The sequence below is a fragment of the Manacus vitellinus genome, unplaced genomic scaffold (assembly GCF_001715985.3).
Source record: "Manacus vitellinus isolate BGI_N305 unplaced genomic scaffold, ASM171598v3 scaffold_12_pilon, whole genome shotgun sequence".
Taxonomy (NCBI): Eukaryota; Metazoa; Chordata; class Aves; order Passeriformes; family Pipridae; genus Manacus; species Manacus vitellinus.
The window spans coordinates 7,674,562-7,697,886 of NW_021938949.1; the positions used below are offsets into that span (position 1 = coordinate 7,674,562).

General features: G+C 44.0%; 1 protein-coding gene across 1 annotated transcript; it reads left to right on the plus strand.

Annotated features, from left to right (window-relative positions):
• Nucleotides 1-848: 848 nt before the first annotated feature.
• Nucleotides 849-22,358, plus strand: SNX8 (sorting nexin 8). Its single transcript, XM_018067296.2, is given in 12 exon segments — nucleotides 849-867; nucleotides 870-905; nucleotides 8,783-8,973; nucleotides 11,181-11,298; nucleotides 13,764-13,885; nucleotides 14,231-14,311; nucleotides 15,233-15,393; nucleotides 15,802-15,934; nucleotides 17,042-17,110; nucleotides 17,918-18,067; nucleotides 18,467-18,616; nucleotides 19,361-22,358. Coding segments are annotated over 12 exon segments (1,344 nt in total). The 3' UTR covers nucleotides 19,475-22,358.
• The last annotated feature ends 967 nt before the right edge of the window (nucleotides 22,359-23,325 follow it).

Genomic DNA, 23,325 nt, shown 5'->3' on the forward strand with positions numbered 1-23,325 from the left:
CTCAGTGAAAGAAAATACACCAAAATTGTCTGGGAGTAATTAATATGATGAGAGGACATAGTCTTAATCTCACCAGGAAAGGTTTAGGTTGGACATTAGGAGGAATTTCTTCTCAGAAGGGGTGATTAGACATTGGAATGGGCTGCCCAGGGAGGTGGTGGAGTCACCATCCCTGGAGGTGTTTAAGGAAGGACTGGACTTGGTGCTGAGTGCCATGGTCTGGTTGACAAAGGTGCTGTTCTGTCTTAGGTTGGACTCGGTGATCTCAGAAGTCTTTTCCAACCCAATTGATCCTGTGATTCTCTGAATTAAACCCGAAGTACAGCGTCAACAACAATTTACCTGCTTTTCATAGCTCACAACAAAGTCTCCCTGAACTTCACATTCCCAACAACCATCCTTTTCAGATTTCACGAAAAACAATATAATCAGTTGCATTTCGGAATAATCCCGTATTAAGCCCGGGAGCCGATCGCTTCTCTTTATATGGTTTAAGATGTTTGGAAGATTTGCTATTAAGATGTTTGGGAGATTTGCTATTAAGATGTTTAGGGGATTTGTTGTTAACCCCGCAGCGGTTCCGAAGCGCTCGGAGCCATCCCGTCGGCGGCAGGGACGGCTCGTTGCCCCTGCGAGAGCCGCGGGGTGCTGCTGTGCGGGGACACGGTGGCGCAGTGGTGGCATTTGTCACATCCCCGGCGGGCACAGCCGCCCGTGTCACCCCTCGCCCCCGGCCCCCCGGGAGGCGGCTCTGCCCGCCCGCCCCGCCCGCGCTCACGGGCGGCGCGCTGCGGAGAAGGGAGGGGAGGGGGAGGGGAGGGGAGGGGGCCGGGCCGGGCCTGCCTCACATGACCGCGGCCGCGATGGACGCGAGCCGCCCGCGGGCACGGCCGGCACCGGCACAGGTACGGGGGACACCAGGGATGTGTTCGCGGCGGGGCCGCCCCCGCTCCGTGCGCTGCCCGCCGCTGCCCGCCCGGGCGGTCGGGGCCGCGCTCCCCGCCAAAACCGGCGGCAGCGCCGCCCGCCTCCCCTCCTCGCCCCGGGGCGGGCGGGCCCGGCTCCGGGCGGGGGCTGCCCGCGGCGGTGCGCTGAGGGTCCCGTCCCGTCCACGGTGGGCTCTGGCCCCGCGGGGTTGAACCGGAGCGCCCGGGCCGGGGGGGTTTGTACCTGCCCGCGGAGGTCGCCCCGGTGCCCGGCTCGGTGTCCGCGGGCGATGAGCTCCCCGGAGCGCTCCTGCGGGGCTGGACGCGGGGCCGGGCGCGGTCCTGAACTTCTCCCGTGGGGAGTCACGCGGCCGAGCGCTCCCTGCGCGCCGGGGACACTTCATGTGGCCCCTGGTCCCCGCCCGCCGAGCTGGACCCGGGCACGGTGGAGCCGTTCGGCAGCGGGGCAGTGGGGCAGACCCCGCGCCGGCCCGAGCGGAACATCCAGCCGGGAAACGCTGGAGTTTTGGGAGCGCGCAGCTGGATCTGGGATGGAGAAACTTCGCAGCCAAGCGCTGCCAGCGCTTGTTGCGAAATGATAGATGGAGGGAGCTCCTGGGTGAATTGAGGGAATAACATGTTGGACTCCTTAACGTTTAGACTGAGAGAAACTTTTAGAGGGAAACAGGGTAATAATGTTCTCTCAAGTTCTCTTTAAAGTGGCTGAAGTTTTGTACCTGCTCCGTGCATAGTGTGTTTTTTTTTTTCTCAGTTTTGAAAAGAAATTGAGTAGAAGTTACTAGTAGGTGAGCCTAATGCAGGGAAAAATGGTTTGGTTGGATTATATTCAGGATCCAGTGGGTATGCTTTTGTTAGGCCTGTGATGCTCCTGATGCAGATAATGCTTATAAATAAATTATTTTGGAATATTTCTGTCCAGGACTGATGTAACATATTGAGCAGCAGCCTTTGTGGAAAAAATGTCCTACTGTACCAAAGAGAGAGCTTGTTCAGGTATGTCTGTTCTGGATTTACCATCTGCTTCAGGAGCCTTATAGAGATAAAACAGTTGTCTCCAAGTGGAGTACTGATCTAATTAACTTCTGGTGATGGTGCTTCTGTACCTGTCTAATCTACTCAGCCCTATTTAGAAAACTTGGCTTTCTTTGACAACGATTATATGGTGAGCACTGAGAGGAGGTGTCTAATGGTTTTATGTAAAGAAAAATAATGCTGTGAACGCAGGAATGTTTTTATTTTAAGCATCATGATGAGAGGTCAGAGATCTTGGAAGTTTCACACCCATGTGTAATTTTTTTGGAGATCAGCAGCTCGTCAGTGAGTATTTTGGGAGAATCTGAATCTCCAGAGTAAAGATAGTCCTGGCAGGGATCGTTAATGCCCATCTTGGACAGCACAGACAAATGCTGTCTTTTTGATTTTGCAGAGTTAAAAGTACTTTAGCACAATCAAGAGAGAGAAGAAAAAAGGATAATGTCTAATACATTAAAGTCAGTTAATGTTGCAGAGTTGCTTTTATTGACTTTTCTTTCCTTTTGCTTCCATTTGAGTGTTTTGCAACGACTGCAGGGAGCTAATCCAGGTGTGTTGGCTGGGGAGGGAGGGGGGGTGTCTCTTTTTCTTCTGATGGTAAATCTTTAACTGTGTGTGCAGCCTGTGGAGGGCCTGGTGGAGAGGACTCTACAGTATGATTTGCACATAAATAGTCTGATTTCCCCAACAGTCTTCAAGTTTTATGGGTTGGTGCATGTAGATGGAGAAAAATTTACCAGTTACAGACATGTGGAACTGGTAGAAAAGGACGGGAGCTTTGATAATTACCTTTCAACAGTATTTGGGATGTGAATGAGCTGCTTCTACCTGTGAAATGTGTGAGAAGACCACTGGGAGGCTGAAGTGTGTGGAGTGACAATGCCGTTTCTTTAATGCTTAAATGCTGACATCGAGTTTTCCCCCAGTGTAACTGGGAGGGTGAGAAACAGGCAAGGAAGATGAGAAGCAAAACAAAGATAAACCATTTCTTCTGATGGGATGTTCTTGACCTGTGTAAGGACAGATGGTTGTGGAAATTTGCCAGTTCTGTAGTCAGGCTAAAATGTCCTTGTACAAATTTCCCAGAGAACAGTTATATGGGTTGTTGCTTGCTGGGTTACCATTTTGGGTGTGAATTTTTACACTTCCAGCCTCTTTGTGAGAAATGATAGTTTAGAAGTCTTTCACTGTGAGCTGGGATTGTGCCCTAGTGAGGATTTGACTTTTTGTCTCTGTAATCCTTGGGCACATTCCTTCATGGACTTTTCTCTGCTAATCCTGTTATTTCTTTAAAGTGTGTAGCTCCATCCCACTTTACTGTGTGTGCTGCATCTGAGGACTGTGGCTCACGACTGACTTGTGAATGGAATGTGTTCCTTGTATTCCCAGACTTGGGAAATCAATTAATGAGTTGATCTAACAGCACAGATCAAAAGAGCAGGGTGCTAGGCTTAAAGGTAGTTCTTTACACACAGTAAATCTGTGTTACATTGGAAGGGGGTAACTTGCTGTTGGGTTTTTTTTTCTGCTGGAGTGTGTGACTGTGATATTCTGGGAAGCAGTTGGAGGCCTACAGGGGAATGCAGAAATGCAGGTGCTTTCAAAATATTATTAAATAAAGCTATAGCCTCAGCTATTTTTGAGCTGTGCCATTGCTTCTCCTTTTCAATTTTAGAAGCACCAAGTGCTGAATAACAATCTTAAACTTAGTTGGAAAAAAACCCAAAACAAATAACCAGCAAAAAAACCCCTCCAGAAATGAAAACCAAATTACCCTCAATATCTCAAAAACAAAGGAAAATATAAAAACTTAACCAACCAACCAACCAAAAAAAAAATCCCCAAAACCCCAGACCAGCTAGTGCAGGGTACATATTTGACATCTGCACTGAGAAAGCTGTGGTGATGGTTTTCAGTTGTTGGTTTTGTTTTTTTTTTAAGGAGAAAAACAAAATGTTGGAGCCTGCTTTCCAACATCTAATTTTATGATAGTATGTGTGTTACTTTATCTTGTCTTGTTTTGGTATTGGAAAGCTTGTATTTACAAGGGAATTGTTGGGAAGGAGAAGGAAGGGCACTCTTAATTAGAGTGAAGCTAAATATAATTACTTTTCTTGTACCCAGTTAGAAATACAGACCTGCCTTCCATGTTGAACTCAGAGCTGTGGAGCACTTGGCTTTGTTACATAGACTGATTCCTTTGCTTTGCTCCTTTCTGAATAAGAATGCCATGGTTTTAAGTTCCTTAAAAAACCCCAAACAAGTTGCATACAGTGGTCTCAAAAAATATGTAAAGCCTTTAATAGGAACAAAGTTTTGTTTGCCCTTTTTTTTTTTCTTTTTTTTTTTGTGGGACTTCTGTTTTTCTTTCTGTGTTTTTAGGGAATTTCAAATTATGTAAGATTTTAAAAAAATAAAACGAAGAAGGGAATCTATTTGAGTTTGTAGTTGAAATCTGCACCAGCTTTCAGAGAGGCTGATGTGGACAGTGGATTCTGGAATTATGGAGGAATGTGTTTGACACAATAAGGGGGAAAGGCATTTCCATAATTCCTGAGGCTTTTCATGAGAAGACAGAAAGGAAAGGGAAATGCTGATGAATGATATTTACATTGCTGCTTTAGAATTCCTGGCCCAGGAGTTTGTAGTGGAGCCCTCATTTTTTCCAGGGAGAAATCTGAGGTATCTGTGTATAAAACCAGTTTTTGTACTCTTGTGTGTTTCCTGTGGGTTGGATCCCCTCTGCTCCCCACAGCTGTGGTCTGTGAGGACGGAGAATAAATCTTAGCTGTTATTCCTAAAGGTTTTGCTTCCTTTCAAACTCCTTCCTCCTTCTAGAAAATATGCTGCTAATGTTACAAGTAATTCTCTGGCACCATCTGCTTAATCGTGTCTGATAAATTTATCTGATTAGCACCTGGTGTAATAAAGAGTTTGTATCAGCCATCAGTAAAATGGAGATAAGGCCTCCAAATCTGATTGACGGAGCTTAAATAGGGAAGGGAGATCAGTGGCAGTGATTTGCTCCTGAGCTTCCAGCCCTGGCATTGCTCCTCTCTGCTGGATGTGCTTCCCTGTAAAACCTCAGTGCAGCTGACCAGATACTTGGAATTCTACTCTGGCTTTCACAAATGCATGATATTAGGAATTTACGTGGAGGAAACTGGTAACGGTGGAGGGCAGGTTGGTGCCTGGTTGTATCACTGGAGTAATGAACGTCAGGTGCTAACTGAGGTGTGAAATACGTGGTCTAAAGTGGAGAAATTTTCTATTTCAGTTGTTCTCTGGGTGAGTTTCTCAACTCCCTTCAGTCCAAAGGCTACCTGACTTGGCACAAAAAAAAAAAAAGAAAGTATTATGCAGTGTTTTCGTTGCTGTTTTCTTTTACGATGTAACAACAATTAGGCCATGCTTTGAATGCTTCTTCAGACTTTTATTTCTTGTCATCTTGTTGTCTTCTTGTTTGCATATGTGTATTTATATGTATTATTTTTAACTTTTATATTAACTTGTTTTCAGTTATATCAGTCCACTTCCTGATCTCTTATTGACAACAGATTGAGAAACTGCTGTAGGAAGAGCGTAGCTTGCAGGAAAAAACTGGTTTTTATTTTTGTCTGCTTCCCAGTGTTCCAGGGGACCATTCCATACCTCGTTTCTGTATTCACTTGCTGCTCCCTGTATATAAACTTCACTAGATAATGATCTGCTGAAACCGAAGGGAATGTTTTCAAAATTAGCTGTTCTCCAGCAGAGTGCGTGATGGGAAGCGTTAAGTGTTCTGTTACAATGCATGTAAATCCTTTTACTGGTTGAACACAGGAGCTCATACCAATGAGTTCCCACTATTATCCACCATTCCTGGCCAGGGCTCTTGAGGCTGTTCTGGAATAGGCTGTTTAGTAAGTAGAATGAAAAATGGGCTGAAGAATAGCTCCAGTATATATTGCTCTGTAGGGTTAGTGTTAGTGCCACGTTAAGTGTTTCCTAGGACAGGTTAACAGCTGTTCCAAAGTCATCTTATTGTGTTATCAGACCAGAGTCTGAGGGTGTAGATTCAGTCTGAGTAGCTGTCTTGTTGATAGCAGACACGCTGAGATTATTAATTAAACAGTAATTATTCAAACTTGTTTGCATGGTTGTCTGGTTTGTGTGATTTCACACGTTTAGACAAGGTTGAGGTGTAAAGAAGCTACAGAATATTTCAGGAAGAGCCAAATGTGTGAGCTGCTGATAAAGAGAAGGTATTTCCTGTAGGTGAATTTTAGAAAGCAAATTTAGAGAATAACTTGATGAAAACTGGAGAAGAATTACCAAGAAAAGAGCAACATGGCTGAATTGTCAAAGAAATGTGGAGTCTTGTCTGGATCTCTGGGGGGCTTCACTCTGTAGATGTCTTAGGGGGTAATGTGGGTTCAGATCACTGTAATGAACCTGAGAGTCCTCAGCATCACTTTGGCTGATTGTGCTGCAGGTTCTGGGTGTTACAGATGAAACACTGAGGGTTTCATGGTTCATCCAGTATTATCTTTTCTCCTGATACCTGTCTTTTGCCACTGGGGTTTCAGTAGTTTACCAGACAGTGCCGAGCCCAAGGTCAGGGACCAGTTTATGCTGTGAAAGCACTGCTTTGTTGGTTGTCCAGCAGAAGGATGGGAAACAGAGACAGTGAATCAATAGGCAGGAGAAGGTTGTGTCAGTACAGATTGGCACTGCTCTTAGGGAAGAAATTGGGGTGTATTTTGAGTAACCTCTCCTGGGAAGGCCAGCTTGGAGCAACTCCCTCTGCAGTGTGAGCCAGTGTTGAGCATCACAGAGGGCTCTGGAATTCTCTGTGTGTGTGTGCCTTGGAGGAGTAACAACATCTGCTGTGTCATGTTGCACTTCATTGCTGTGTCTTGAGCAGTTAAACCCAAGAATTACAAGGGTGCACACCCAGAGAACCTCTGCTCTGGAGGTCCAGGATGCCTTGTGCTTTCCATAGTTCTTTTGTGTGTATTTTTGACCCTTCTTCTTGATACTGTGATTTATTGCACCTTGCTGCTCCATGAAAGGTCAGGCAGGCAAGGATTTTTCTGCACAAGAAAATCTTCTGCCTTGAATTTTCTTTCCTCCTTTTTCTTTCAGTTCAGCATCTCTCTGAAAAGTGGCTGTACAGGTGTTATCACTTTATCCAGCAGTGTCCTATGTCAACATTGAATTAGCTTGCCTTATTTTACTGCAAATTTCTGGCAGGTAGCTGGAAATTTTTAGGAGCTGCTGCATAGGTGGGGTTAGCAGGTGATATATATTAGTCTAATAAAGCAGAGGTGTTAAGACTTGCTTCTCTGAGTCACATTAGCAGGCATCTGAAGCCTGATGAGACATGTGGAATAAGGTCATTTGTCCTGGATTTGATTTCCTTAAGCCATTTTGTGGAGCAAATAATGAAGAGTCTGATGCTATGTATCTGAGGAACTGAAGATTATCTGTGTTCCCCATTTATCAGGGCCTGGAGCACATGAAGGAGCAGGTGGGAAATCCTTATCAGGAGGAGGTCAGAGTTTCAAGTTAAGGATATGAGTTCTTATCTTCCCCGAGTTTCTCTCTTACAAAGTTTACAACTTTTTGAACTATGTATCAAAGCTTAAAGAAATGCTTATTGCTTCCATAGTGTTACTGTCTTTTTGTGTTCTCAAAACTGTAGATGCATTTAGGAACTTCTCCCAGTGGGGCAAGGAAGGGATGATGAATCCTACCTGGCTTTTCTGGGTACCTTTTCATCAGTGGATTTGACTGAACTCAGGTATGGGCTCAATAGGTTCCAGGGTTATACCCACATCTTTCACACTGATTCTTATGTGTGGAATGGGTGGAAAAAAAGGATTGCTTTGAAAACTAATGTGAGCTTAGTTTACAGCCACACAGTAGTGTCGTTATGAAGTCAAACTGAGATAATGGACTCTGGTCAGTCACTTGATTATTCTGAATGATCAGCTTTGCCCCTTCTTTGATGTAGTTTGTCCTCTGGGGCCACATTCTTAAGACCTATCTTTTTTTGACTTTGCATCTAGCAGAGGATCAGTTAGACTCTCTCTATGCAAAGCTGCCTAGCTATGATTGAATTCACCCTTGAAAATTGTTTGTTTTCTAGCTGTGAGCAGTGGAATAGGTTTGTTTGAAAGATTTTGCCACAGCTTGCTGTGATTGAGGAATTGTTGTGTTGGTAGCCCTTGTTAGGAACCCTTTTCCCCTGATCTTGAACTTGAGCATGTTGACATAGTAAATTATTGTAATTCTCGCTCACTGTAGCATAGTGTCAGAGAGTTTAATAAAATTATGCCAAATGAAGTGTCTCCTTCCTTTGTAATGACATGCAAAATTAATGGATTAAATTTCTGCAGCGCAGTAAAATGACACATTTTTCTTTCCTTCCATGAGTTGTTCTAGGCAGGATCCAAAAGTGCTGAGCTAGGGTTTCGTTCATTTTGGCAGATCCTGCTGTGGTGGGAGCTGGACAGACAGGAAATGCAAGGCCTCTTAGCTGATTCACAGAACAAATTTGGCCTGTGATTCTTTGCTTAGTAGGGATGTCTTTCTGACTCGATATAATTGGTGTTGCTCCTGGGTGTTGTGAGGAGGGAGGTACCAATGTCTTGAACGTGTGTGAAGCAGCATAACCTCCTGGGGGAGTGGCCTGGCTGGTGTTCTGGTTGTGTTGCACCACTCTGGGAGCACCAAGCAAGGGAACAGAATATTTTAAGGCTACTTCTTTTACTGTACCTTATCAGGTCTACTGTTTTTTTCCCCTTTTTGTCTTCTAGATTTGGCAAAGCCTCCAGTAAATGAACCAAGGGAACCGGAACAGTTTCTAATGCAGATGCCCCAGGGAAATCCACTGCTGCTTTCCCACACCCTACAAGAGCTATTGAGCAAGGATAGTGTGCAGGTGGAGCTTATACCTGAGAAGAAGGGCCTTTTCCTGAAACATGTGGAATATGAGGTTTCCAGCAAGGTAATGTGAACAAGCACTGGGCTCTGTGAGAGTGTATCCTCTTTACAGTGTCTGTGCAGTTGCTACTGGCAAAGTCTTGACTGATTTGGTAGGTGTGTTGGGTGATGCTGGTTGTAGGTTCTTCTCTTGGTATAGGAGAAGATTGAAGATGATTTGCCTTTTCCTATTTGTAGTGCAGCCAGTGAAATATGTCTCCAGTATCTTCTGTGTGTTTTTTTCCAAGGAGGAAACATGTCCTCTTCCAAGCAGACCATGTGTGATTGACACTTCCCAGACCACCAAAACATCAGTTATTGAGTAGTGCTTGAACTGTTCTAGTCATCATTGTATGTGTTTGGTGACACATTTGGGTCACTTGTCTGCAGTGATTTTTGGGGCTTTAGGTTTTTTAGGGTGATGTCTCTAAGTTTGTCAAAGACTTGTGTGGGGAAAGGGCAGACATGGTGAATGCTTCTGTGGGCTTTCTAGGAATGGATGTTTATTTTTGCCTGTGATTTCAGGGCACAGGACTCAGTGACCCTGGTGGTCCTGCAAGGTTTTGAATTTAGGAACCCATGACTGATTCCTTTCAGTCGCTGTCATGTCTCCTGTGGCTGTGGCTGTAGAATGATGCTGCCTCAAAAAGAAGTGTAGCTTGGCCTTGAGCTTCATCTGAGATTCTACAGCACAAACCAACATCAGATTTCAGAGCAGACTGAAGGGAGGCCCTTGGGGCTGTGTCTGTTGGGCTCCAGTTGTGTGTCTCATTGCTGTTTTTTGGCATAGTGCCGCTGTAAGTGGTGGATGACGTGCAGTGCAAATGTAGTGGGGATGAGTAGAGGGCTCTGTAGTCTTTCCTATTAGTGGTTGAATCTGTAGTAATAGTGTGGGGGGGGTTGTGGATTATTTATTTATTGTTTTTAGAGGATTTCTGCCTCCTAAATGTCTTGTTCTAGCTGCTACTTAACTCCTTTGGGAATGAGAAAAGAGTTTCTTTGGCCTCTTCTACATATTGATCTAAGAAATGCAGCTTGAAGGCCTAAGGTTTTAAAGGAACTTTCAGTCTTTGTTTATAGCTCTAACATCAGTGTGAGGTCTCTCCTCTTGTGAGGTTTAATTAAAACATCAGGCATTTGGGTTGAGTAGTAGCTTAACATGGTCTAAGACTGTTTTGCCACCTCTGGATTTAAAACTGATTTAGAGAAAGATCCTAAGAACTGGAGCTCAGAGACTTGCAGTACTTCAAGAAAAGAGCTCTCTAGAGCACTTTAAAAGTGTCAGCACTCCTTCCCAATGTTCTGTCTAATTTGGAAGACCAGAGGGTTTGAGGGGGTAATGCTATGGAACCACGGCAGATTTAGGGATATTTGCAATTTTTTGGGAAACACCTTCCTCTCCACTTTGTAGTCTCTTTCATCTTGTGTGTGAATAAAAGCAGACTTATGTTTTTAACTGGAAGTCTTATTCTCAAAAGGACTGTATGAGGTAGGCTGGCCCGGCTCGACACCAAGTGCCCACCAAAACTGCTCTGTCACTCCCCTTCTCAGCTGGGCAGGGGAGAGAAAATGCAAAAAAAGGCTCATGGGTTGAGATAAGGACAGGGAGAGATCACTCTCCAATTGCCTCATGGCCAGTCCAAGGGCTGCAGGGGCACAGCTGTCTCACGGTGGGCTGCACCCTGGGCTGCAGGGGAACCTCAGCTCCGGTGCTTGGAGCACCTCCTGCCCCTCCTTCTGCACTGACCAGGGGGGCTGCAGAGCTGGTACTCTCACATATTCTCACTCCTCTCTCTGGGTGCAGTTTTCTTGTGCATTTTTTTTTTTCTCCAATACATTATCCCAGAGATGCTGCCACCATCACTGATAGGCTTGGCCTCATCCAGCAGCAGTTCCCTCCTGGAGCTGCCTGGCATTGGATCTCTCAGACACAAGGGCAGCTTCTGGCACCTTCTGATAGAAGCCACCTCTGTAGTCCTCCAGCTACCAAAACCTTTCCATGCAAACCCAATGCACATAATCAAGTGATGGCTGCTTTTAATCTCCTCCATCCTTCCCACCACAAGGCCTCTAACGAGAAATAGGTGGTTTCTGCAATCTCTGGTTATGATTTCTTTCTTTTCTTCCTTTTGCATTTAGGGCAGCTGATAGCAAAAAAAAAAAAAAAAAAAAGTAAATGCTGCTGCTGTCTAACCTGTGAATTGACTTATTCTCCCCTTTCCTTAATTGCAGAGGTTCAAATGCTCAGTCTACAGGCGATACAATGACTTTGTGGTGTTCCATGAGATGCTGCTCCAGAAGTTCCCCTATCGCATGGTGCCGGCACTGCCGCCAAAGAGGATGCTGGGAGGTAAACCTGGGTCTTGCTTTTTGAGTAGAGGGGTCTTGGTCAAGGTGATAGTGTTAAAAGTAAATGTTTAAAAGTAAATGTTGAAAGTCTTCGCTTCTGCTTGGCTCAGAAAACAAGTTTGACGTTATAATACACAATCTTGAGGTGTGAATTGTTGCCATCCTGGAAATTCTTATAGGTGAGATATTGATGTAAAATTTCAGTGAGGTTTCTTCCTGTGGAATGACTTTCCTAATAAGATTTTAGGTGTAATTCCACACAAGAGCACGGCGGAGCTGCAGGTATTGGTTTTTAGAAAAACCTGTTATGATGATCATTGTTTAGTGGTGGACTTGGCAGTCTTAATTTAACAGTTGGATTCAGTGATCTTAACGTTCTTTTCCAACTTAAATGGTTCTATGATTCTGTGATCTTTTTAGCATAACCAGAAACTGAAACCTGAGGCTGGAATCAGTGTCAGGTCATTCAAGTACACTTTAGCTGTTAGCCTAAAAACCAGTATCCCAAGACTGAAGCATATCAAAGCTCCTTCAGGAACATTTTTCATTAATCTCAAATATTGACACCGATTTTAAACATTTAATATTTCAAACGTTGCATAACTGCATAAAATCCCGTCTTGTTTAATACTTAATCTGTGAAAGAACAAGCTTTTCACTCTCTCCTCTCTTGCCCACGGCACTAAGCTCGCTGTGTTTCAATAAATAATTGATTTCAGTTGAAGAGTCTGTGCATTGCTACAATAATTGGTAAGCAGTGAGCAGAGCAGGGTGTATAGTGAACTGGAAGACAGCAAAATCCTGGCACTGAAAAGCTCCAGTGGCCTTATGTTCTTGTGATGGAATGTGAATTGTGAAGACCTTTCTTTTGGGGTTGCGAAACCCATCCGTTGAATTGAACCTGATTCAGTGTTCTCAGCCAGAGGTTCCAGAATTTCCACTTCATGCAACACCTGTGAGCAAAGCAGCCTTCTCTGATTAATCTCAGTGGAGAGAGGATGTTTGAAAGAAGTTACCAATATATATATAATTTGTCAGTCAACTGTTATTTCCTTGTGTTGCCACTGTGTTGATATTTCTGTGCATTCACCAGTGCATTTCTTCCCATGCATATCATAAGTTTAAGAAAAAAAACGATAGGATTAGTTCCCAGACTGTGCTAGGAGACCAGTTCTAATACAGTGCAAAGCTGTGATGAGGCAGAGAGTGCTAATTGCCTTTAGTCCAGCGACTCTGCATGTAGAAGAACTGTGGAATTGGGTTTCATGGGAACTGCAAACAGGAAAAAGGAAATGGAGTGGGTAGTTCTTGTTTCTGAGCAGGTTAATGGACTGACACAGGATTTGATGGATTAGCACAGATGTGTGACTCTTGCAACTTCCAAGTCCCAGAGCCGGATGGACAAAGCCCCGTGCTTTGTCCTTGGTGTGCTCCTCTGCTGAGTTACACTGATCCTGATGCTGGTCTGCTCCCCTCCTTCTGTCGTGTGAAGGAAGATTGTTCACCTGCTCTGCTCCTTTTGGAGGACAGCAGCCAGCTGGGGCAGATCCTGTGGGAAGTGTGTAGGTTACTTCAGAAATGTCCACGTTGGCTGAAGTGTGAGCAAAGCCAAACCAAGATCTGCAGCCACAATGACAGAAAAAGGAATTGGTGGTTGTTACTGTACTGAGGATCACTAGTGAGAGTCCTCACAGCCAGCAAACTGCCAGCTTAAAACTGAGGCAAAAGAGTAATAACCTTTCATGATATGAGAGCGTTGGATAAGAGCATTCCTGTAATTCCCTTCTATGCTGCTTTCTTTTCCTTCAGTCTTTAGTTTAATTTTTTATCATTCATCGTTCCTGAAAAACTCCAGGAACTTTGATTTACTGCCTTTCTGCAGTATTGCCAGATTGAAATTCTTCTTGTTTCAGCAAGATGAGCAGAATTCTTTTAGTTTGACAAGTAAAGGCTGTGGATGGATGTACTGCAGATTGCTGTGCAGGTCTTCCAAAGTGCTTTCTGACATCTTGCATGAAAGAGATGGATTCTGATCCTAGTATCCATCCAGTATCCTGATGGATACTGCCAAACAGACTGGGATCCCCTCTGCAGACCAGCTGTGAAGTTGATTCAGAGGAAGAAGAATCTTTGTAGGCCCACAGTTTGTAAGTGGAAGTTTCAGGCCTTAGGTTTGGTTGTTTATCCTGCTTACCTTCCCCACCCTGTGGAAATAACCCCACACAGGTATATATGCTGAATTTTGGTAAGATATAAAGAACCACCTGATGGAATATTTATTCAAATGGTCAATCTAAAAGATTGTTTTTGGGAGCTGACAGACTGTAGGTAACCTCTCCTTGTTTTTGTTGCAGTGCTCAAGCAAGGGTTGTAAGTACAAGGAAGTTATTGGCCTGAGTGCTTTTCTCTTTCACAGCAGCTGTAATGAGAGGTGCATTAATTGAAATTTTGTGTTTCTTCCTGTAGCTGACCGAGAATTCATAGAGTCGAGGAGGAGAGCGCTGAAGCGTTTTATAAACCTGGTGGCTCGACACCCCCCTTTCTCAGAAGATGTGCTCTTGAAACTCTTCCTGTCATTCAGTGGCTCAGTGAGTGTCTGTTAGCAATAGTCCTGAGTTTGCATGTCTGCCTGTAACTGCTTCACTGGGCACAGGGTTCAGAATTGCTTCTGACCTACATGTTTTTGCTCCCTGTGACGAGGAGAATTTTCTCTCAGTAGGTGTTTCTACAGCTGGAAAGTGGAAGGTAATTTCACTCAATGCCAGGAGGATAGTATTTTGAAAATTTTATCTGTTCTTAAGGGAATACAGATTATGCTTTTCCTTAAATTAAACCTAACCTGGGTAAATCTGTACGTGTCTTACTGTTGAGATGCATCTGAGACCTTTGTTACTTAGTTCTTTCATGCTGATTTGATTCTGTATTTTCTCTAGGATGTACAGAATAAGCTAAGGGAGTTGGTCCAGGGAGTAGGAGATGAGTTTATGACCTGCAAATTAGCCACCCAGGCCAAGGTATGTATAGGAATTTTTTGCAACATATTATTCTGGTTTGAATGGCTCTGTTCTCCTGGTGGATCAGTTATGGCATTTGTGGAGTGATGGACACCTTAGGTAGGACACAGTTGTTTACAGAGTTTGAAGAACTTGTAACTTTATCAAAAAGATCAAATAAACATTTGACTCTCAAGGTCCTGATATTTGTAGCTAAATGCTGGTTCATGAATATGATAAAGATTAAACAATGAATCCTGCTCAGAACATGTTTCTCAGCAATTACTTGTACTTGCATAACAAACACATGCACAAATTGCACAATTTAAAAACTAATATCTAGATGGATGTCTTTCCCAGTGTTCATGCCCTCATTCTGTCTGTCTGCTTCTCCCTGTGGGAGAGCAATTTGGACTGTTAGAGAGAAGTTAACTATAAGTTCTCCATATATCTGTTTATCCCAGAGATTAGTGCTGTGACAAGTTTTAAATCTACTGTGTTCATTGAGCAATTTTAAAGCAAGTTGTTGTTCAGGTTCCTGCAGTGCTTGCAGGAGGTTTTGCAACTGGAGCTTAGTTCAGGTTTTTACCAGTGATACACTGGTCAAAAAGAGCTGAACTTTCAGTTCATTCTTGACTTTACTGGGCTGGGAGTTACCAGTAGGATTAGGTTAGAACTTGTGAGCTTGAAACCTCACAACCCCTGTTTTAACTGCAGAGTAGAATTGCAGATCTTGTCAACTCTGTCTACACTGGGTATTTGAACCTCTTTATGCCTCTGAAAATTAGGGCTATTTGTGTGACATCTGACTTGGACAACTGAATTGGAAAGGTGATCTCTTCAGGGTTGTTACAGCGTGGCGTGAGGGAGTGAGCACTTTTTCTCTGCAGACTGTGGTGTGCCTCTGATTTACCCACCAGTAACCTCTCTGTACTCCTTCAGGACTTCCTCCCATCTGACATACAGGCCCAGTTTGCTGCCAGCAGGGAGCTCATCAGAAATATTTATAACAGCTTTTATAAGCTTCGCGACCGTGCGGAGAGAATTGCTTCTCGAGCCATTGATAACGCCTCCGACCTGCTCATATTTGGGAAGGAGCTCAGGTAGGTTTGGAGGAACAGGCTTTGCTAATAGGAACATTTCTACTGCTGTTTCAGAACTCAAAACTCTTGTAAGGCCTCCAAGCTGGTGAAAATAGGTATTCCAGTGCATGCTGCAGGTCATAATCAATTTTTCCTACTATAAAAAAGGAAATGCACACTTACCATTAAGGCTGCATTCCTTAGAACATGAGGAAACAAAATATAAATACCTTGGCATTCAGGTACTGGTTTTATTGTCTCTCTCCCCAGTAAGTGCACAATTAACTCTGCATTTGTGTTGGGGCAGTAGCAGCTCAGTGCTGTGAGCTGTTTAGACAGATTTGAAACTCTTAACTGCTCTCTGCAAATAAGTTTATCTGCTTAGTGGAATTTGTCTCCTAGATGTGACTGTTACTTATCTCCTTTCAGTGCTTTGGGCTCAGACACTACCCCACTTCCTTCCTGGGCTGCTTTGAATAACAGCACATGGGGGACTCTGAAACAAGCCTTGAAGGGTCTGTCTGTTGAGTTTGCACTTCTGGCAGATAAGGCTGTGCAGCAGGTGAGTTCTTGACTTTTGTCTTTTTCTTTTTTTTCTTTTTGTAACACAGAGGTGGTACATTGCTGCCCTAAACTTCATCTTTAATCATGAGCTCTGTGGACATAAGCTCTTCAAGAGTTAAGAAGGAGATGGTGATTCAAACTTTCGTCCTCAACCACCAGCCTGCTTGTTCAAGCTTGAATGAAATACCTGGACTGTGTTTAAATGGGAAAAAAAATATAACTGGCAAGGGAAAGGAGGGAAAAACCTGCTTTCTTTCTTAATTTTAAATGATTATTGCACACATTAAGTTGTACTGCTTCAGTGAGCTGTCCAAGAATCCTGTGTTCTGTCTTACTAATCTGCTACAGAGAATCCAGAATAAGTTATTTCTGAATCAAGTTTTGAAGTTCATGTACTTAAATATTACATGAGAGTGATTCAGACAGAAGTATCATATTCCTGTGTAAGTGTGCAGTGTGGTAATGACTGTCAGAATAATGTGAGAAAACGACAGTCTGGAAAGGAAAAGTAATAATTTTGTCTTCACTGCTCTTCATCTCATTGTGTTAAAACACTGAGCAAGCTTTTGTAGATCAGTCAGACCAGGTCTTTTTCTCCAGAGTTTATGCTCCAGAGAGCTCTATTGATACAGGAAGAAAAGAGAGTATTTTGTAAAATAAAAAAACTAGTAGTTAAATTTGGCTTGGTGTCTCATCTCTGCCTTCTGATGCATGAACTATTATGGGGAACATGCAGGTATTCAGAGCTTTAATGGATTAGTTATCTTGTAAGAAGGGAAGATGAAAGATTGGAGGAATCTGCAAGAGCAAGAAATTCCAGGCAGAGTGTGCTGAAAGGACTGACATGCAGGGCTGTGAAACCAACTCCTCTTGTTATAGTGATCAGTCAATTGGAAAAGCTGTTCCTGCCTCAGTCAGGTCTTTGTTCTGCACACTGAAGACTAAACACACTCCAGTGCCATCTGAAAGCTTTTTGATGCAGTTGTGTAAGCACCAATGTGCCCTGGAGAACGCAGCGAGAGCCTGCGTGGTGTGAGGAGGTGAAGGACTGGGATGTTGGTTCTTGCCAGGCTTACGTAAAATGTACTTTTTCCTTGTTTTCTAGGGTAAACAGGAAGAGAATGATGTGGTGGAGAAGCTGAACCTTTTCCTGGATTTACTCCAGTCCTATAAAGTGAGCTCTGCTGTTCTTCTGCCAACGAGAAAGTTGTTCAGAGCAAGCTTGTGCTTTTTAGAGGGTGTAATGCCAACTGGATGGAAAACTGTCTGGGAGGCCAGTTCAGAGGCAAACTGGGCATCTGGCAGAGGGAGGGGAGTGGCTGTTGGCCATAACCAGCTCTGCAGCCTTACTGATCAGCTCGGCTTGTGATGAGAACTTGCCAAAGAGCAAACCCTGCAAGGAATTTCAAAATACAAATGCTTGAACTATATGGATCAGCTAACTTTTTATTTTCAGATTTGGCTGCTTCTGAGTCAAAGCAGTGAACTAGATCACTATTGGTTTGCTCATGGAGATATGAACCGAGTTACAAATTAAAGAATTTTTGTTAATACTAATCTATGATCAAAGGTACTTCTTAGAGAAGCACCTACTGAAACTGTATGAGGCAGCCTCTCCTGACATTCCCAGGCCTGGACTGAGATAGAAGGACACTGGCAAGCTCTTACCACAGTTAATTGCCTGCACTCAATTTTGAGAAGGTCAAGAAAAGATAAGAGGCCTGATAAGATCCAAAGTGTTGGCAGAAGTGATGCTCCAGGCTGCCTCTTAAGCTCACTGGTCTGGGTTCAAGCAGGTTTTTTTTTTTCTTGAATTCTAAGCTACTGGTGTTTTTTGACCCTCTTGAAAACTAAAGAACAAAAATCTGCAGCAGGGAAGTTATATAAAGCACAACCATGTGTTTGTGTTCCTGATGTACTTGGCTGTGTGTTTGCTGACTCTTGGCTTCCACTCTACCTGTTCTTTTCTTTTCCCATAAAGGACCTGTGTGAAAGGCACGAGAAGGGGGTGTTGCACAAGCACCAGCGGGCGTTGCACAAGTACAGCATGATGAAGAGGCAGATGATGAGTGCCACTGTGCAGAACAAAGAACCAGAATCAGTGGAGCAACTGGAGTCTCGGATTGTGGAGGTAGGGCAGGCTCCTGGGAGAGCAAAGGGTGGTACTGGGCTCTGTGATGGTGCTGCTCTTGTCACATTTGCAAAAAGCCATTGGGCTGAAAGGGCAGCCTGTGCTTTGGGAAATCTGAGCTACCTGCTGTGCCACATGGAAAAGGTGTTTGTTTTCCTCCACGCTTACTGCTGGCCCTTTGGCAGCACATCATTTGCAGGAGCTGTGGAAACCAGCAGTCTGCAGGGTGGAAAGTGCAGTTGCTGTTGTATCGAATGGGTCCAGGACCTGCCTTTTTGGATTTTTGATATGTGTTTGAATTGCTGGTAGGGTCAGGAATGCTCTTTTCTCCTGCTGTAAGTGAACCTCCTTGGCAGCCCCTTCCTGGCGATGCATTTCACAGAGCTCCTCTTGTTTCAGCAAGAAAACGCCATCCTGACCATGGAGCTGCGGAATTACTTCTCCCTGTACTGCCTCCATCAGGAGACACAGCTCATCCACATCTACCTGCCTCTCACCTCTCACATTCTGGGGGCCTTTGTCAACTCCCAGATCCAGGGTCACAAAGAGGTGAGTTTTTCTGGACTGTATCCTTTTCCCCAAAATATGAATGAGAATTTGAATGTATTTATTTTAACCTGTTGGCCTTCGTCCTCTAATCATCTGTCCAGCTGGGCTATTTCATAACTTAAAAGGTCACCTAAGGTCTTTCCAGTTTGGAGTGAGGATCAAGGCTGGCCTCTAACTCCTCTAAAAGACTGTATCTTCTTGCAGCAAATTGCTGTTTTTTTCTTCTTTTCTTCTTCTCTCATCAACTATCCTATGGGTAGGTGAAGAAGACCCAACCATTAAATAGCTATTCTGTAATGAATGATGTGTGTTTGCTAGATGAATCTGGTTTTTTGTGGTGCTACACAGAAATTGTATGACAAGGAACAGCTTCCTTGCTTTTGCTCTAAGAGCTCCTTTTTGTTAACCCCTAAATATGACCTTTAATATTTCCCATATACAGACTTCCTTGCATTTGTTGTGTTAGAAAAATCTCTCCTCTTTCAGCTCCCTTCCTTCCCTTCAGTGAAGGAGTTTGACCAAGGTATGGGAAATCTCCATTCCATGCATGCTCAGGAAAATGCTCAGGGACCTCCAGTAGCACCAGTCTGGAAGGGACAATCTGGGTCCACTGAACTTCCTGAAAACACTTCAGCAAATTTGTGTCGTGCTTTTGAGTACCTGAAACTGCTGCTAAAATTCAGTGTGGTGAGATTGTTACCTACCGTGTGGTCACGTCTGTTTTCTCTCCTTTTCCACTCACAGATGAGTAAAGTTTGGAATGAATTGAAGCCGAAGTTGAGCTGCCTTTTCGTGGGATCTAGCAGTATGCCAACTCCACCACTGTCACCTCCAGAGGGAAATTTCTTCTCCAGTTAATGCTCCGAGCATCCTGCATGGAGCAAGAAGGGCAATCAACGAAGGGGTGGGACCTCTACCTCCAGATGTTAAAATGAATCCTCCAAACAGCTATTTTTTATTTTTTGTTTTTTAAATACTGCTGCTTTGAGCTGCTCTCTGATTTAGACAGACTGGATGTGGGGCAGAACATATGGATATAAAGACAATCTCTTAATTTTGCAGTGCTCTGGGGCAGAGCTGATGTTCATTGTCCTGCAGACACTCTGCACAGGGTCGGGATGTGGCCTGGCACAGCGAGTGCTGCAGTGCTGTTGCTGATGCCTCTGCATCTTGTACTAACAGTCCTCCAATCATGTTTATCTGCAGCTGTGCTGACACATCTCTGCTCTGAAGTCTCTGAAGTGCTGAGATGAACGGGATAACTGAAGCACTTGCTTGTAGTGGAGATAAATTGCCTTTTACGCCTTGGAGGGCCTGTGTTAGGGACATGTGTGCTTAAGGAAAGCTGAAAGCCATCCCCCATCCCGTTGTAGGTGTCTGGATTTGATTTCTTACTGCTAGACCTTAGCACAAAATGAATGAAGTGGTTGGATTTTGTAACCCAGCTGGGCAGGGGTCAATGCTGCTGTGTAATGGGGTTCTCCCATGAGGTTGGATGGACTGTATTGTCAGTGTGGTTCCCTTCATGGTTGCAGGGCAGCCTGGGGACTTGCTCATATTTTTCAGTTTGGGGCCAAAGACAGCTGGGTTCAGGAACTCAGAGGAGTTTGCCTGGCACAAATGAGAAAATAATTAAATAAAACACTCCTTAATTGTAATCCAGTCCTACTACATGGGCAGAACAGCTACAAGGTAGCTGTTTTCTTCTGGAGGTTCTGATATCCCTCTGTTAAGTAGCTGTTCAGGTCCATTGGAGAGCTGCTGACCCAAAGGCTGGTGTTTTCTTTGGTCTAATATCAGAAGTATTCTGTTATACCAGCAGGCTGGAACACAGTGCTGATAAAGTTCATTAACAAAAAAATCAGTATTTATCAGGATGTTACTGTCATTCTTTTTCCTGGCTGTGGGTAACACTGGAGCGTGTTTGTGAAGGACAGGAGACAAGTGACAGTTCTCATCTCTAAAAACAGCTCAGCCCTTGGTAGTGGGGTTTTCAGAATGATTTGTGATTGAGATAAAGGGACTAATCTTTCTCCACTTTGTATCTCCAGTGACTTTCCCTCGGGAGGCAAAGGGGAGGAGAACAGGAGAACGTGCACATCGTGTTACCTCGGGGGAAATGGTGCACATCCTCCAGAGAAACTGATAATCCAAGGAGCTGCAAACGTCTGCAGCAAAACTGTGTGAACAGGTCTCTCCTGAACCTGCCTTCTCTGGGGCCAAAATAGCTTCTAAAGGGGAATTTGAGATTTGGCTTCTTAGCATTTTCTTTGAGTGGGTAAAAAGGAAGCATATTAATAAGGATGAGTGCTCGCTGTCAAACTGGAACCATTACAGTATTTTTCTAGTGGGGAACTTCCCCATTAGCAGGAAATGTATTTAAATCCTCTAATCACAAAAGCTGCTTTTTTTTGTTTTGATAAATTTAGAAAACTCAGTACAGCATGAAACTCTTCCTAATCCAGGTGGAAATTAGTTTCTTCAGCTAAGAGCAAGATAAATTACTTGCCCAGTTTCATGAGACTGGAATAACCATTCCTCACACTCATCAAAATGGGGTAAAACAGAGTGATGTGAGTGAGTTCCTTGGGTGCTGGGCCTTAAGCAGTGTGTAGCCAACCTTGCTCAGAATGCATTAAGAGCTTTTTCCAACAATTCAAATGTTAACTTGCTTTCCTTCTGTGTGTGGGCCTTGTGCAGTGAGACAGATGAACTGTAAATGGCTGTGACAGGTTTGATTCTCTCCTGAAGGTTTTCAAAGCGATGCAGAGGAGATTCTGCTCACAAGGCAGAGCAAATTGTCAGAGGAGGGAAATGTTTCTACAGTCCAGTAACACAGAAGATTATTATCTCAAGAATGGCACAGAAGGTTTTTCTGCTTGACCTTGTCTTGGTTAGGAGGATGGTTTGTGGTTCATGTGCAGAAAGCGTGTTACCAGATTTTTACATGCTCTTTACCCCTGGCATCTTTAGAAGGTGTTGGCTGGTTATGGCTGGCTTAGTCTGAGCACCCATCCTCCCTTGTTTATTATCCTTGTTTTCTTGATGTGGTGAGCAGTCAAAGTGAGAAAATACTGTATGTTTTGGGGCAAGATCTGATACCTCTGGTGGATCTTCTGTGTAATTTGTTTGACTGGGCAGTGTTCCATGGGAGCACTTGCAAAGCGTTAGCCGGAATGGAACTTTGCACTTCTCATTTCTAGAAAGAATTTCTAATTTTGGACTTTATTTGCAATCAAAAAACAAATTCCCCAAAAAAGCAAACGTCAAAATGACATTTGGATTTTAGACTAACTCCTCTTTCCTGTTCTCCTCGAGAACAAGAATTCTACAGTCCAAAGGCAGAGATTGTAATAAGGATAAATACAGACTACAGGACCTATAAAGGAACTGGAATTACATTGAGAAAACATCTATTCCTCCTTTGTCAGCCCTTGCCTCTCTGAGGAGAGCAGTTTTGGGGGTGGGTTTTTCTTGTTTTGCTTTTACTCTGTTCACCTGGTATTTGAGAACAGAGGCCTTGTATTCTCAAAGCTGATCCAGCTGTTGGCACTTTCAGAGTTTATTTCATACTGGACTGTCAAGCTTCTGTCTCATTCCTAAACACATGCAGACACTATTTCATACAACCCTTAGTTTCCAAACATTTCCTTTGGGAGACTGGTCTGTGTGCAAATAGAACTGTTATGTTTACCTCAGTATGTGAGGGATTTCCTTACTGTGTTTGTTCGTTCAGCTTATGGATCTGTCAGACTTGGAGGGCAGCATCAAGCACAGCTTCCCTCCCCTGCAGGGATGCAGCAGGGAACCCAGGGGATCCATCAGGCTGACTTCAGCTGCCTGTCTGCCCTAGTCAGTGTGGGGGAAACAGCTGTGGTGACCTCCATGCTACTGCCTTCTGCAGTAAACACTAAGCAAACCAGACTGAGGAGTGTGTGCTGCCTATCCAGGAGCTGATGCTCCTGTAAGACCTGATGTCAAAGTGTTAATGTGCCTTTGTGAATGGAAGCTTTTCTGTGTGTGCTCGAGGTCAGGGGACCTTCATGTGTTCAAAACAGCGATGGTAGAAAAGGCCTCCAGTTTTTCTGTCAGTGTCTCTGTCAGGTCACTTGTGTAGGTACCAGGGTGGTCAAAGCCTGAGACCCTGAAAGCTGCCTGAAAATTGTTCTATCAAAAGGGCTCTATGTTTTTGTCACTCCTGAGGGATTCTCCACTTCCAGCTGTGAAGTGGCTTTTTGTCCAGTATCACGTGTTGAAAGACTCCAAACTGTATTTACAATACAACTTTAATCTTTGATCCTTCTTTCTCTCTCTTTCCATCCTCCTTGGAAGTCGCTCCTCCTAAGCTGTAATGTGCTCAATGATGCCTTGCTGCATTCCAGTGCTTTCACTCTCCTACTTTGATCATGCAAAGGTGTAATTCCTGGAACTTGAAACAGGCTAATTTACACCCTTCAGTTTGTGCTGTTTCCTAAAAGACAAAGCTCACCAGCAGGGGACAGAACTTAAACCACATCAGTCTCACAAGAGCAGCAGGAGCAGTAACATCCCAGCTCTTTGACATGACCTGGAAGTCAGGGCTGGGGAAAGCATCCTGAAAGGACTGACCTGACTGCAGAGAGGGGATGGCAAAGAGGAGTGCAAGCCTGAACTGTGCTTGTTCTGTTCCTTCCTAAATCCTGGAGGAACAGAAAGTAATTCTGTGTGAT